Source organism: Thunnus maccoyii, chromosome 18 (genome assembly GCF_910596095.1).
Source record: "Thunnus maccoyii chromosome 18, fThuMac1.1, whole genome shotgun sequence".
NCBI classification, from domain to species: Eukaryota; Metazoa; Chordata; class Actinopteri; order Scombriformes; family Scombridae; genus Thunnus; species Thunnus maccoyii.
This window is the reverse complement of record NC_056550.1, coordinates 18,635,991-18,651,815: the sequence shown is the minus strand read 5'-3', so window position 1 is coordinate 18,651,815 and position 15,825 is coordinate 18,635,991. Positions and strand designations below refer to the sequence as shown.

Here is a 15,825-nt window from a genome sequence, read left to right as displayed (position 1 = left end):
TTTTTTATGTTAACTACATGTTTCATCATTCATGACCTTTAAATCAAGAGCTACATTTATTGGGAATGTACACAAACCATATATACACAACAACATTCATAATAGCAAGTTTGTAACTCACTGAGTTAATCTAGGTGAGAAATTAATGAGCTCCTTCTTTCACTCTAAATAATTTTATAGTCATGCTTACTTAAGCAGACCCTTGGGGCATATTAGGTTTACTGAAGTCTTACTTAAGTATGTGTGCAGGTCTAACTGTCCTTCTCCTACTCTACAATTTGTCTTTTTTTTCTTTTAAGAGAATGTGTTCATAGTCAACATTTCCTATGAAAGCAAGCATGTTGAAAATAAATTAGAATTACTTTAACTGTGAGGAAGGTATTTTTTTTCAGTATAATTTAAATTGAATTTCTTAGCAAAGTAGTCCATTCTACTATAAATTTCCATTTTCCTACTAAACAATGGTCAAATTTTACATTTTATTCAGTATTTTAACACCCATATTGGGTGTCACATTCACATTTGTGATGAAATCAAATCAATTGGTACAACATCATGCTGCATTATGTGGTTTTCAGATTCTAGTTACAAATAAAAATGCTTACAAGCTGCATAAACATCACTGCCACAAATTAAGCAACAGGATGAGGCCATGACCAAACTGAGTGAGACTACAGCTGATCAAGCACTCCCACCCTCTATAAAAGAGGCAGCCCTGGACTTCTGCATGAACTGGTAGGCACCCAACACAGGTGAGTGTATCGACTATGATCTTGGTTTGAATTCCTATTGATCAGTGGGTAAAGTTTATGTGTTGCTAATTACTAATGCATATTGTCAATGATTCTTTGTCAGAGTTATCTTTGTTTTAAGTGATATTCAGGTGAAATTTCATGTCATATTTAAGTATTCTTGAGCAGATATTATTCCAAAACAATTTACTTGAAATACTCTTAAAACATTTAAGTAGTTTCTTTCTTTTTTTTTTCTTCCAAAAATCGCACAATTAATTCATTTGTGTTGATGTGCAGTACACAGTCTCAACAAATACTCTATACTAAGTGATCATTAAGAGCAGTACTATTTCTCTTCATGATATGGGTTAAATGTTGCTATATTTTTATATATTATATATTATATTTTCTTTGGTGAGCCAAATTCAAATCAAACATGCCATAATGGGCATAAGCCTTCAAGATCTGCCAGGACACTTGTATCATGCTTCTTTAATAACTTCTTTATCAAATGTAGCAACTGGCTGATGTTCATTTGGCATATGAAACTTATTTTGAGCAATACCTGAAATGAGTTGGCAACTGTTTTCCAAAACAATTTACTTGAAATACTCTTAAAACATTTAAGTGGTTTCTTTCTTTTTTTCTTCCAGAAATCGCACAATTAATTCATTTGTGTTGATGTGCAGTACACATCCTGTCTCAACACATACTCTATACTAAGTGATCATTAAGAGCAGTACTATTTCTCTGGGTGTGGGGGGCAGTTGAGGGGATGGGAGAGAATTGAACTTTAATGATTCAACTGAATTCAGCTAGCACTTATCAGTTAAATCTGAATAAGTTTTGCCACCTTCATGCTCGACTGCTCTCAAACTGACATTCTGCCAGGAAGATTTAAAGTGAGAAAACCAAACTGAAAAAAGTTATTGTACTCACGTTTAATCATCTTTTTTATAGCATCTTGACTCCACCAGATACTCTACCACTCATCATTTTTTGGAACCAGCTGAGGTAAAAGATGTCAAAATCTCCAACATCAGATGGATACAACACCATTACGACATCATGCTGATATTTTAACTCTATTTTTTCAGTCTCCACTAAAGTGCCACCATGAGCACAGACGCGGAGATGGAGTGCTATGGCCCGGCGGCCATCTACCTCCGGAAGCCAGAGAGGGAGAGGATTGAAGCACAAGCCGCTCCTTTTGATGCCAAAACCGCCTTCTTTGTGACTGAAAAGGAGGAGATGTATCTCAAGGGTAAACTTGTGAATAAAGAGGGTGGCAAAGCCACAGTTGAAACAGACTGTGGTAAGGTAGGCAATTCATTATTTTACTTTTTTAACAACATTTTCCCATCTATTTCCATTGAAGGAGGATGCCATTCTTTCCATTAACATTTATTTAAAACTATAACTTAGTAAAACATTTAGTGCTTTTAAATTCACACTGACACAGTGGTTAACAAGGACATCCATCTGATTAATTCTAAATTTGAAGAAAAAAAATCTTAGTAAAAACATTTTTAATGTATTTTTACTATATCTCTTCAGACACTCACTGTGAAAGAAGATGAAATCTTTCCCAGGAACCCTCCAAAGTTTGATAAAATTGAGGACATGGTCATGATGACCCACCTCAATGAGCCCTGTGTGTTGTATAACCTCAAAGAGCGTTTTGCATCCTGGATGATCTACGTGAGTTTCCACTTTACTAATGTGATGTGCATTTATATCTGCATATCTAAATGTTAACACCATGTTTATTTTCTATTTGTGCTATTACAGACCTACTCTGGGCTGTTTTGCGTTGTTGTGAATCCCTACAAGTGGCTTCCAGTGTATGATGCTGTAGTTGTGGGAGGATACAGAGGCAAGAAGAGGATTGAGGCACCACCTCACATCTTCTCCATCTCTGATAATGCCTATCAGTTCATGCACACGGGTAAGGTCAAAATTAGCAGTGTTAAATTGTGTAGAACTGAACTTAAACATAAGGAAGGAATTGAAGGAATTACAAAAACGGAATTCATGAGAAATGTCTGTTTGTATTTCAGATCGTGAAAACCAGTCTATCCTGATTACGTAAGTATAACAGAACCGTAATGCTAAATCATGTAATGATAATAAAGCAGAATCTTGACATGTGTCTCTTATACCCCAGTGGAGAATCCGGTGCAGGAAAGACTGTCAACACCAAGCGTGTCATCCAGTACTTTGCAACAATTGCAGCTATTGGAGCCAAGAAGGCTGAGCCAACACCTGGCAAGATGCAGGTAAATTGATTGTTTAAGATAAAACTGTTTGTCAGAGGACACTTAAAGCTATAATATGTAACTATTCCACATTAAATTGTCTAAAAACAACTAGACCTATGTTATATATTTTGTTGAGTTGCGTACTTACATTATCCTAAATGTTTCCAACAATTTTCAAACCCAGCGAAAACTGTAATTTTAATCAAGGTAACGGTCGGTTTAATTTGGTTGCCTGTCAATGGCATCATACCCCTCTACCAGAGTACAAGATGTATGCATCGGTGTTGTGTTTGTCCGCTACAATTACATCTATCAAAGAGTATACACCTACAAGATAATACATTGGCAATGTCAATGTCCTCTACCAAAGAGTATACACATCATATGTCAGCGTTGTGGTTGTTCGACAGAAACTGTTATAAATTGACTTTTATTCAGTTTTAAGTCACATTTTTATGATAAACTTTTTACATCTTGGTCATTTTTAACTATATCCAGATGAAGGATTTTAGTCGTCGGACATCAAGATCTTAAGTTTTCAGAGAAACAAACTGGGCAAATGTTAGCAGCAGCTCAGCTAGCAGCCCCTCCTGGAAGTCTGGTGCTTGCCGATTATCGTCGGAGAAACAATAATTTTTTACGTGAAAAACTTTATTCAGAGAAAATCAGAGAAACAAGCTACATTAGCAGCAGCTCAGCTAACAGCCCCTACCGGACATCCGGTGCCAGCCGAACATCATTGGAAAAACATAGATTTTTTACATGAAACACTTTTATTCAGTATTTTTACCAGTTTTAATCCCCTGGTATGTTTGTTTTTGGAGAGGAGGAGACCTCTGCGGATAATTCAGCTCTCGGTAGAAACCTGCTGAATGTCTGGATCTTAAATTATCAGAGAAATGAGCTGAGCAAACATTAGAGGCAGCTTGGCTAGCAGCCCCTACCGGACATCCTGTGCCCGCTGAACAGCATCAGAGAAACACGGATTTTTTACATGACACTGCTTTATTCAGTGTCTGTTTGTTTTGGAAAGGAGGAAACCTCTGCGGATTATTCAGCTTCTGGTAAAAACATCCTGAACGATGAACACTTGAGTAATCCTTACCCGCTCGTTGTTTAACAATGAAGACAACAACTCACACACTACGTCTTTTGTTATTGTTTTGATTGAGACCCCTAGCAGCTGGAATTACATATTGTGCATTTAATTTGAATGTTTAGCTTACGTAACTCAAATCCTCTCTTGCAGGGCTCCCTTGAGGACCAAATTGTTGCAGCCAACCCTCTGCTGGAGTCCTATGGTAATGCCAAGACTGTGAGGAATGACAACTCCTCTCGTTTTGTAAGTAATCCAGGAAACATGTCAAGGTATTTTCTTACTAAATTGCAAAAACTGATGTTATCAATGATCTGGCTCTCTAGGGTAAATTCATCAGAATCCATTTTGGCTCTACTGGAAAGCTGGCTTCAGCTGATATTGAAACATGTAAGTTTCAACCATGGTATGACTCAAGCCTCATCTGGGCTATAATCTGGTCTTTGATAAAGTAATAGTATTTCAATGTAATAGAGTAATCTCACAGTCTCTCCTTAAATTCGTTTTTCTTAGATCTGCTGGAGAAGTCTCGTGTAACCTTCCAGTTGTCTGCTGAGAGGAGCTACCACATCTTCTATCAGCTGATGACTGGCCACCAGCCTGAGCTCCTGGGTATGTTACTATGCAAATTTGAAAATGACATTGAAATAATACCAAAGACAACACTAAACAATAATAGGTATCGTTACTGTGCTCCTCTAGAGGGTCTTCTGATCACCACCAACCCCTATGACTACCCAATGGTCAGTCAGGGTGAAATCACTGTCAAAAGCATCGATGATGTGGAGGAGTTCATTGCAACAGATGTAAAAAAACAAACAAAAAAACAACATTTTAGTTAAATAGATCTTGCATGCTTAAGACAACTTTGGAGAATGTTTCAAACTTTGCTTCATGTACAATGTAGACTGCTATTGACATCTTGGGCTTCACTGCTGAGGAGAAGATGGGCATCTACAAGCTGACTGGTGCTGTGATGCACCATGGCAACATGCATTTTAAGCAGAAGCAGCGTGAGGAGCAGGCTGAACCTGATGGCACTGAGGGTAATTCTGATAGATGTCTTTTAGGAAATCTACCAAGGGTTAGTATGTAACATATTTGTAAACATGTCCCAGTTCACAGATAGCTAAAGGTTTGTTTTTCCATCAGTGGCTGATAAAATCGCCTACCTCCTGGGCCTGAACTCAGCTGATATGCTGAAAGCTCTGTGCTACCCTAGAGTCAAGGTCGGAAATGAGATGGTGACCAAAGGTCAGACTGTCCCACAGGTAAGATAAAGAAAATGTATTGTTTGAAAATAATATATAAAAGGGCAATATTTGCATTTTGACATGAAAATATGATTCTGACAAAATCTCACTCTAAAATGTTTATTTCTAGGTCCACAATTCTGTCATGGCTCTGTGCAAGTCTATCTATGAGAAAATGTTCTTGTGGATGGTCATCCGTATCAATGAGATGCTGGACACAAAGCAGCCAAGACAATACTTCATTGGAGTGTTGGATATCGCTGGATTTGAGATCTTTGATGTGAGTGGCTGAAAAGTGTCTGAGCAATTCAAAGATCAACAATTTTTTGACATGCAATTTAATACATTCATGTAATTGCAGTTCAACAGCTTGGAGCAACTCTGCATCAACTTCACCAATGAGAAACTGCAACAGTTCTTCAACCACCACATGTTTGTCCTGGAGCAAGAGGAGTACAAGAAAGAGGGCATTGTCTGGGAGTTCATTGACTTCGGTATGGACTTGGCTGCCTGCATTGAGCTTATTGAGAAGGTAAGTAGTCAATCGGGTCGAAGTGACTTCTTGATTCATGTGCAAATGATTGCTTCCATGGTGTGAATTTTTTTTTTCCTCAGCCAATGGGCATATTCTCCATCCTTGAAGAGGAGTGCATGTTCCCCAAGGCCTCTGACACAACTTTCAAGAACAAGCTGCATGATCAGCATCTTGGCAAGACCAAGGCCTTTGAGAAGCCAAAACCTGTAAAGGGCAAGCCTGAGGCTCACTTCTCCCTGGTTCACTATGCTGGTACAGTGGACTACAATATCACTGGCTGGTTGGACAAGAACAAGGACCCCCTGAATGACTCAGTTGTCCAGCTCTACCAGAAGGCCTCAAACAAACTTCTGGCCTTCCTGTATGCAAAACACGGTGCAGCTGATGGTGAGAGATTAGAAACTGTGTGTCTGTTACACTTGGTTCAGGCATAGTATAAAGCTGATGAGTACTCTGTGGTAATATATCCATGCATGTGACTTAATTAAAAAATACTATTTCCACAGAGAAGAAAACTTAGGAGAAATTCTACGAAGTTATTTATTCTGTGCCATTAATTAAATTTAATGTTTGTGAAAACAGAGGCTGGTGGCGGCGGCAAAAAGGGAAAGAAGAAGGGTGGTTCCTTCCAGACTGTGTCTGCTCTTTTCAGGGTATGAATTGTTTCATATTTTTTGATACTAATTAAAAACCTCATCTTGAAATATTGTTGACCGCTTATCTTGTGTTGTTGATCCACAGGAGAACTTGGGCAAGCTGATGACCAACTTGAGGAGCACTCACCCTCATTTTGTCCGTTGCCTGATTCCTAATGAATCAAAGACCCCAGGTTAGAAGCACATAGCCCAGCTTTGCACACTAAATATGACATAGTGATTAAAAGAAATATTTGAAACAATATGAGTTTGCAACTTTCAGGTCTTATGGAGAACTTCTTGGTCATCCATCAGCTGAGGTGTAATGGTGTGCTGGAAGGCATCAGAATCTGCAGAAAGGGCTTCCCCAGCAGAATCCTCTACGGTGACTTCAAGCAGAGGTGATGCCATTTTTAATATAAGCAAGTCAAGTTCATTTCAGCTGAGTTAAAACAGCCGGCCAAGATGTGGGGTCATTGTAAGTAACAACATAATGTTGTCTTGTAGATACAAAGTATTAAATGCCAGCGTCATCCCTGAGGGACAGTTCATTGACAACAAGAAAGCTGCAGAGAAGCTGCTAGGCTCCATTGATGTGGATCACACTCAGTACAAGTTTGGGCACACTAAGGTTAATTTCTATCAACAATATCAATAGATATGCCATGTACATATGTCCTTTTGTATCAATTTGTGCTGATGACTGAGTTCCTTCAAACAACCACACAGGTGTTCTTCAAAGCTGGTCTGCTGGGTTTACTGGAGGAGATGAGAGATGAGAAACTGGCTAATCTGGTGACCATGACTCAGGCTCTCTGCAGAGGATTCCTCATGAGGACAGAGTTTGTTAAGATGATGGAGAGGAGGTATGATTGTCATACAGTACACTGAACTGTTCTGTCCAATGAAATAGATACAGCTATTTTTGTTAAGTCACGTTGCAGTAAAAATGACACTTTATTCATATCAATTTTCCAGAGAGGCTGTCTTTGGTATTCAGTACAATATCCGTTCATTCATGAATGTGAAAAACTGGCCATGGATGAATCTGTACTTCAAGATCAAGCCTCTTCTGAAGAGCGCTGAGACTGAGAAGGAGCTGATGAACATGAAGGAGAACTATGAGAAGATGAAAACAGACCTGGCTACTGCCCTGGCCAAGAAGAAGGAGCTGGAGGAAAAGATGGTTTCCCTGCTGCAGGAAAAGAATGACCTGCAACTGCAAGTGGCTTCTGTAAGTAGGATACAAAAGCAAGTGTCACATCTACACTACACTAATTGAATGTTGAATTGCTAACATTTTCAGATATTTAGGTGAAATTTAAAGATGCCAGATACTCTTCTGGTCATCTCATCTTCGATGTGCCTGACCAAACATGTAGATTGACAAATACTAATTAATACATTAAAAATTATATATATATATATATATATATATATATATATATATATATATATATATATACATATATATATATATATATATATATATATATACATATTAGTATTAATCCTGAAAATGTTCAGGTAAATTCAGAGAATAGCAAACTTATTAACTTACTGTATGTTCATAATAAATTGTAGGAAGTTGAGAATCTCTCAGATGCTGAGGAAAGGTGTGAAGGTCTGATTAAGAGCAAGATCCAACTCGAGGCCAAACTCAAAGAGACAACTGAGAGACTGGAAGATGAAGAGGAAATCAATGCTGAGCTGACTGGCAAGAAGAGGAAGCTGGAGGATGAATGCTCTGAGCTGAAGAAAGATATTGATGACTTGGAGCTCACCTTGGCTAAAGTGGAGAAGGAGAAACATGCAACTGAAAACAAGGTTGGAATAAATTTAAACCTACATTTATAAAAAATGACAAAGTATATGAAATTACCTTTCAAACGTATAAAGTGATGGAAATAATGCACCTTGCCTGACACTTCCAGGTGAAAAACCTGACAGAGGAGATGGCATCTCAAGATGAGTCTATTGCCAAGTTAACCAAGGAGAAGAAAGCCCTCCAAGAGGCTCACCAGCAAACGCTGGACGATCTCCAGGCAGAGGAAGACAAAGTCAACACTCTGACCAAGGCCAAGACAAAGCTGGAACAGCAAGTGGATGATGTGAGAAAACATTTCTTTTGATAACATGTTTGTATTGTTAGCTTGTGTGTTAGAATTCACATTCCATGATAAAAAATCAAAGCATTATTTCATGTCAAATTTATAATATTATCTCAAAAGCTTGAGGGATCACTGGAGCAAGAGAAGAAGCTCCGTATGGACCTTGAGAGAGCCAAGAGGAAGCTTGAGGGAGATCTGAAACTGGCCCAGGAATCCATAATGGATCTGGAGAATGACAAGCAGCAATCTGAGGAGAAAATCAAGAAGCAAGTTTTGTTTTTCATCTTTAACCCTTACATTGAACTACTGCCATAATGCAATACAATGATCCTGAGTCAAAACTAAAACTATAACAGCAATAACTGTTTTTTCCTCTTCTAGGAAGGAGTTTGAGACCAGCCAGCTGCTCAGCAAGATTGAGGATGAACAGTCTCTTGGTGCTCAGCTTCAGAAGAAGATCAAGGAACTCCAGGTTAGTATTTGACATGAATGTTATACTCTAATGTTGTACTGAAAAACCACTGTTACAGTATGTTTCACTTAATAAGCCTTCTTGATATTACTATTATCAAACTTAGGCTCGTATTGAGGAGCTGGAAGAAGAAATTGAGGCTGAGCGGGCTGCTCGGGCTAAGGTGGAGAAGCAGAGGGCTGACCTCTCCAGGGAACTTGAGGAGATCAGTGAGAGGCTTGAGGAAGCTGGTGGAGCAACAGCCGCTCAGATTGAGATGAACAAGAAGCGTGAGGCTGAGTTCCAGAAGCTGCGCCGTGACCTTGAAGAGTCAACCCTGCAGCATGAAGCTACCGCAGCAGCTCTCCGCAAGAAACAGGCCGACAGTGTTGCAGAGCTGGGAGAGCAGATTGACAACCTCCAGCGTGTCAAACAGAAGCTGGAGAAGGAGAAGAGCGAGTACAAGATGGAGATTGATGACCTCTCCAGTAACATGGAGGCTATCGCTAAATCCAAAGTGGGTGTTTTGTGTATAACTGAAATATTTGACTTTCATTATGCTTATAAATATGAACTATAATGGATAGTATGGCAGTAACTTTCAACTTAGATAAATGCTCAGCATTTTCTTTGTTCATGTAAATATGTTTAAATACATAATGTTGTGTTCTTGATAGGGCAACTTGGAAAAAATGTGCAGAACTCTTGAGGACCAGCTGAGTGAGCTGAAGGCCAAAAATGATGAGAATGTGCGCCAGCTGAATGACATAAGTGCACAGAGGGCAAGACTGCAGACAGAGAATGGTGAGTCACTTGTGATAAAAATAGTAAAAAAAATAAAAGTAATGATCATTTTGATAAATAACACATTTACAATTTATCATTCAGGTGAGTATTCCCGCCAGATTGAGGAGAAAGACGCTCTTAATTCCCAGCTGACCAGGGGAAAGCAGGCTTACACTCAGCAAATTGAGGAGTTGAAGAGACACATTGAGGAAGAAGTGAAGGTATAACAAGTTTACATGTTACTATACTATGTACTATTATTAGCTTTTAACAAGGGATGAAATGAGTCCTCTTTTTCAAATGTAGTCAATCACCTGTTACTCTTCACCTACTACTAACCCACCATATCTCCTAGCATAAGCATAAAAAAAAGAAAAGAAAGTTCTTGCAACATGTCATCCGATCATGTTAGAAAGCAGGAAAAAGAGCTTGAGAGAGAAATTCAAACTTATGATTCATTTCCTACCACCATATCTGGCCAGTCACTGTCTGAAGCGGCTGTGAATGTTGGATTGTGTTATTACCATATTACCATTTAACTGACCAGGGGATTTGTGGGAATAGGACCTATTTCTCTTAATGCAGTGTTACACCTTAGTGGCTTAGTGGCTGTGAATGTTGGGTTGCCTGTTTAGGAATTTTATCACCATATTACCATTTAACTGACCAGGGGATTTGTGGGAATAGGATCTAATCCTCTTCATGGGGTGTTGCTGCTACTCCTCAGCCTTGTCTTTTATGACTTAAGCACATCCCACTAACATACCTGTTTCTCCTTCCTCACCAAGCACCTTCCACCTTCCATCCCACAAAGTCCCACACACTACACGAAATAGCAAATCTGATGTAAAAGTAAATTATCCAAAACTAAATGACTCAATCAACATGTGCCACCATGACAAATTGTATTTAAACAAGATTGATAGAAATAGATGATCTATATTTAATAGATCAATTAAAATACCTCTTGCCATTTTCATCAGGCCAAGAATGCCCTGGCCCATGCTGTTCAGTCAGCCCGCCATGACTGTGATCTGCTCAGAGAGCAGTTTGAGGAGGAGCAAGAGGCTAAAGCTGAGCTGCAGCGTGGAATGTCCAAGGCTAACAGTGAAGTGGCTCAGTGGAGAACCAAATATGAGACTGATGCTATCCAGCGCACTGAGGAGCTGGAGGAGGCCAAGTAAGTCACTACTTTTTCAGAGTTTGAATTAGTTTTCAATTCAATTGCTTGCTTTTCCAGATAACATTCCACATATTTTGCTGTCAATATGCAATTAAATGTAAACAAATACTTCTTCACTACAGGAAAAAGCTTGCCCAGCGTCTGCAGGATGCTGAGGAGTCCATTGAGGCTGTGAACTCAAAATGTGCCTCTTTAGAGAAGACCAAGCAGAGGCTACAGGGTGAGGTGGAAGACCTCATGATTGATGTAGAGAGAGCTAATGGTCTGGCTGCCAACCTTGACAAGAAGCAGAGGAACTTTGATAAGGTAACAGGAAAACAAAACCACACTGATTCGAGTGAAACACAAATCTATCTTAGTAATTAATCATTGTTATTCATCTATATAATTCTAGGTCCTTGCAGAATGGAAACAGAAATATGAGGAGGGCCAGGCAGAGCTTGAAGGAGCCCAGAAGGAGGCTCGCTCTCTCAGCACTGAACTGTTCAAGATGAAGAACTCTTACGAGGAGAGTCTGGATCACCTGGAGACCATGAAGAGAGAGAACAAGAACCTGCAGCGTATGTCAATCCCACCATATTTAATGTAACTGTTAAAGTGATTGTAAGGGTTCTTCCTTGACCTCTATAGGTGTAGGTCATGAGGTTTTTTGGTGTTAAAACTTATTTTCTAGACATAATGTATACAGCATAGTCTATGTTTCTCTAAACTGGATTTTGCCTTTTGGTGTTCTACAGAGGAGATCTCAGACCTGACTGAACAGATTGGTGAAACCGGAAAGAGCATCCATGAGCTAGAGAAAGCCAAGAAGACCATGGAGACTGAGAAGACTGAAATTCAGTCAGCACTGGAGGAAGCAGAGGTAAAAATCGAAATTACAATATTAGACAACTTATGTGATAAAATACAAAAGCATTTATGTAATGGCAAGTATTCATTTGATTTTTTCTTTAATTTTTCTGTGAAAGACTGGTAACCTTTAGGTACACGTTCAATTTTTTCCTTTAGGGCACACTGGAGCATGAGGAAGCCAAGATTCTCCGTGTTCAGCTTGAGCTTAACCAGATCAAAGGTGAGGTTGACAGGAAGCTTGCAGAAAAGGACGAGGAGATGGAGCAGATCAAGAGGAACAGCCAGAGGGTGATTGACTCCATGCAGAGCACTCTCGATTCTGAGGTCAGGAGCAGGAATGATGCCCTGAGAGTCAAGAAGAAGATGGAAGGAGACCTGAATGAGATGGAGATTCAGCTGAGCCATGCCAACAGGCAGGCTGCTGAGGCCCAGAAACAACTGAGGAATGTCCAGGGACAGCTCAAGGTGAGATTTATCTAATCAATGAATAAACAAATGTTGAAGAGCAAAGGAAGTTAACTCTCTTTTTCTCCACATGTTGTCAGGATGCCCAACTGCACCTTGATGATGCTGTCAGAGGACATGAAGACATGAAGGAGCAGGCTGCCATGGTGGAGCGCAGAAATGGCCTGATGGTGGCGGAGATCGAGGAGCTGAGAGCCGCTCTGGAGCAGACAGAGAGAGGACGCAAAGTGGCTGAACAGGAGTTGGTTGATGCTAGTGAGCGTGTCGGACTGCTTCACTCTCAGGTTTACATTCAATAGTTCAAAATGTCTTTCTACAGAATGAATAGAGTGTACATACAAACTTTGTTATACATAACAAATTTCAATTAAATGTTACTTTTTTAATATCCAGAACACCAGTCTTCTGAACACCAAGAAGAAGCTGGAGTCTGACCTTGTGCAGGTTCAGGGTGAAGTGGACGACACTATTCAGGAATCAAGAAATGCTGAAGAGAAAGCTAAAAAGGCTATCACTGATGTGAGTTCATGTTTATGAGTCTTCCTTTTATAAAATTCAAATTCACCTCACCGAATACTTGTTCATACTTGATGCATATCATTTCAGGCTGCCATGATGGCTGAGGAGCTGAAGAAGGAGCAGGACACCAGTGCTCACCTGGAGAGGATGAAGAAGAACCTGGAGGTCACAGTCAAGGACCTGCAGCACCGTCTGGATGAGGCTGAGAACCTCGCCATGAAGGGTGGCAAGAAGCAGCTCCAGAAACTGGAATCAAGAGTATGCTCATAATATATTCGGATGTTAATCACACTTTCAATATGTGGAATAAATTAAACCTTCCTCACTACTTAAATTCCTCTACAAGGTTTTGATAAACTGTGCAACATCGCATTACAGGTCCGTGAACTGGAAACCGAAGTTGATGCCGAGCAGAGACGTGGAGCTGATGCTGTTAAGGGAGTCCGCAAATATGAGAGGAGAGTGAAGGAGTTGACTTACCAGGTAATTTCTCATTTAACTAAAAACTATCCTGATTTCTTAATTTCATAATTTTCTTTCTATACTCCATCAATAACACTCCTTTTTTTGCATAGACTGAGGAAGACAAGAAGAATGTGCATAGACTTCAGAATCTGGTGGATAAGCTGCAGCTCAAAGTGAAGGCTTACAAGAGACAGGCTGAGGAGGCTGTGAGTCAAATGTTTTGTAATTTTTCATATAGGAATGTAGCACAAATCAGTAACTATAGAAAGCATACTAATATGATGTCATATTTAAAAAAATACATCATCATCATACTTCAATTCCCAACCCTTAACAGGAAGAGCAGGCCAACACTCACTTGTCTAGGTTCAGGAAGGTCCAGCATGAGCTGGAGGAAGCTCAGGAGCGCGCTGACATCTCTGAGTCCCAGGTCAACAAGCTGAGAGCCAAGAGCCGTGATCATGGAAAGGTAACCAAGTGATAATATTTTAAATATATTATTACGTGGGCACCTTAATTTAATGGGGTTATTTAGGTCTATTTATAAGCTAAATATTTTATACTATTTTTTATTTATTTTTTATTGTAAGAATACATAGTGAATCTTTTTTTCTTGTTTTCTTTCTAGTCTGATGCTGCTGAATAAGAGACATCCTTTTGGCACCTTTCGACAGAGTTCATAAAATATGAAGTAGCTGTTGAATTGTCTTCTTACAATGTATTCATTCAATAAAGTTTTTTCCGTCATAATTTAATCATATTTAGTCTGTATTATTTACTCTTTAGTTTCTCTTTAAGTCACACTTGAGCACACAGTGTTCAACACAGTAGGAAGGTGGAGCTGCATCAGTTTAACTTGTGGCAGTACACCACTTATCTAGTTGGCTGGATGGGGAGGTCTTTCAGCTCAACGTTAACATGATTCATACCCAAATGGTAATGTCCAGTAAAATGACACTGTCTTCTGCTTAGCATCACTTTTTGGAAGAGTGATAGCGGTGTCAGTTTCAAGATTAAAAGACACCTTCACATTTTACAGAGTCAGAATTTAAGAGGCATAACTTAAACATAAATACAGTATAATAGGCAAAATATAACTTTCAGAGCCACAATTAATTCCCATTATCATATCAATTATCCAAAGCGATGGACAATGGGCTTTGTTACACTTTTCACCATGTCATTAACAAAAACATGCCCAGTATTCTATATAACATAGAGTTAAATATTTTATTCAAGGATACAAATTGTGTTTACCGTGTCTCTTACCTGGTCATTATGTAGAACAGAACCCTTTCATTCCCCCCCATTTGTCTGAACCCTCACCTACATGAATTATGTTTTTGAGGTGAAAATTTATTTATTTTAATTCAGATCTGTCACAATCTGCACCTCAGTCCATCTCTGCAGCCACAGTCTCTCATCCCCAGCCCTCTGCATTACTCTCTGTCTCTGTCTCCCATCCCTACTCACTTCTCCCCGGCCATGTTCTTTCCTCCACCTCCCCAGACATGTCGTCCTCAAGCTGTCCACCAGGTGCCCTCGGACTTTCCCTCTTTTCCCCATCTACACACTTGTTCCCACTTTTCATCAATCCTGCAATTACCTGGCCTACTACACTCACTGCTCACCTGCAGTCACTCAATTCATATACTGGCCAAGGTTCTTTGTTCCTTTGTCAGATATTTGTTGTTGTCATGTTGCTTTTTGTCAGTGCTCTCAAGCTTTTGTTTTTGGTTACCTGGGCCTGCACCATTTCTGCACCTGTTTGCCTGCCTGGCTTGACTTTTCCATATCTCATCCCTGCAACTATGTGGATTTAATACCACTGCTGTTTGGAGAGTTTAGACTTGCCACCCATGTCTTTAAGCTTTTGTATCTTCACTTACTCACAATAAACTCACTGAACTGTTCCTGTCCTACTTCTAAAGTCTGCATTTGGGTCCTTCCTGTGCTGCCTCATACACACCACTCATGACATAAAGATCTAACCAATAATGGACCCAGCAGATGGATTGTTTTCGCTGGGACTACATGAGGTGACTTACCACCTTTTGTTACTTTCTAATGACTGGAAATACACATCCAGTAGTGAGGACGGAGATGGCACTCATGAATCCCACTTGTGAACCTCAGTCAGCTAACCTGCAGCATGTTAGCCACCAGCAGGATAGCCACCAGTATGCTAGCCACCAGCATGAAAGCCTCCAGCCTGCACTCTGGTCTCCTAGCCTTCAGCCTGCAACCCGGACTGCTCTCAACCAGCTTGTACTCCAGTCAATTAGGCTCAGGTTTGTGAGCCTGCAGTCTGTCTGTCCTGAGCCCCCCATGGCTCCTGACATCACTGGCTCTTTATACTGCCCAGTGCCACCACTGAGGCCCAGCCTATTCCCGAGCCATCGGATTCCACTGCCAATGTCCAGCCTGTTCTCAAGCTGTGAGTTGCCTTTGCCAATGCCTATCCTGTTACTGCTGAGCT

General features: G+C 39.9%; 1 protein-coding gene across 1 annotated transcript; it reads left to right on the top strand.

Annotated features, from left to right (window-relative positions):
* The first annotated feature begins 1,694 nt into the window (after positions 1 to 1,694).
* Positions 1,695 to 14,059, top strand: LOC121883528 (myosin heavy chain, fast skeletal muscle-like). The gene is made up of 40 exons (XM_042391826.1): positions 1,695 to 1,748; positions 1,832 to 2,054; positions 2,292 to 2,435; positions 2,526 to 2,682; positions 2,795 to 2,822; positions 2,902 to 3,013; positions 4,245 to 4,337; positions 4,418 to 4,481; positions 4,605 to 4,703; positions 4,794 to 4,897; positions 4,999 to 5,137; positions 5,244 to 5,362; positions 5,475 to 5,624; positions 5,706 to 5,876; positions 5,960 to 6,266; positions 6,462 to 6,532; positions 6,621 to 6,708; positions 6,798 to 6,915; positions 7,022 to 7,145; positions 7,244 to 7,380; positions 7,493 to 7,748; positions 8,099 to 8,341; positions 8,449 to 8,625; positions 8,746 to 8,891; positions 9,007 to 9,097; positions 9,204 to 9,593; positions 9,754 to 9,880; positions 9,965 to 10,083; positions 10,846 to 11,042; positions 11,168 to 11,351; positions 11,440 to 11,605; positions 11,783 to 11,907; positions 12,054 to 12,362; positions 12,443 to 12,646; positions 12,756 to 12,881; positions 12,969 to 13,139; positions 13,260 to 13,364; positions 13,457 to 13,552; positions 13,684 to 13,815; positions 13,975 to 14,059. Exons 2-40 carry the CDS (start codon positions 1,851 to 1,853, stop codon positions 13,990 to 13,992), a joined length of 5,811 nt encoding a protein of 1,936 aa, XP_042247760.1. The 5' UTR covers positions 1,695 to 1,748; positions 1,832 to 1,850; the 3' UTR covers positions 13,993 to 14,059.
* The last annotated feature ends 1,766 nt before the right edge of the window (positions 14,060 to 15,825 follow it).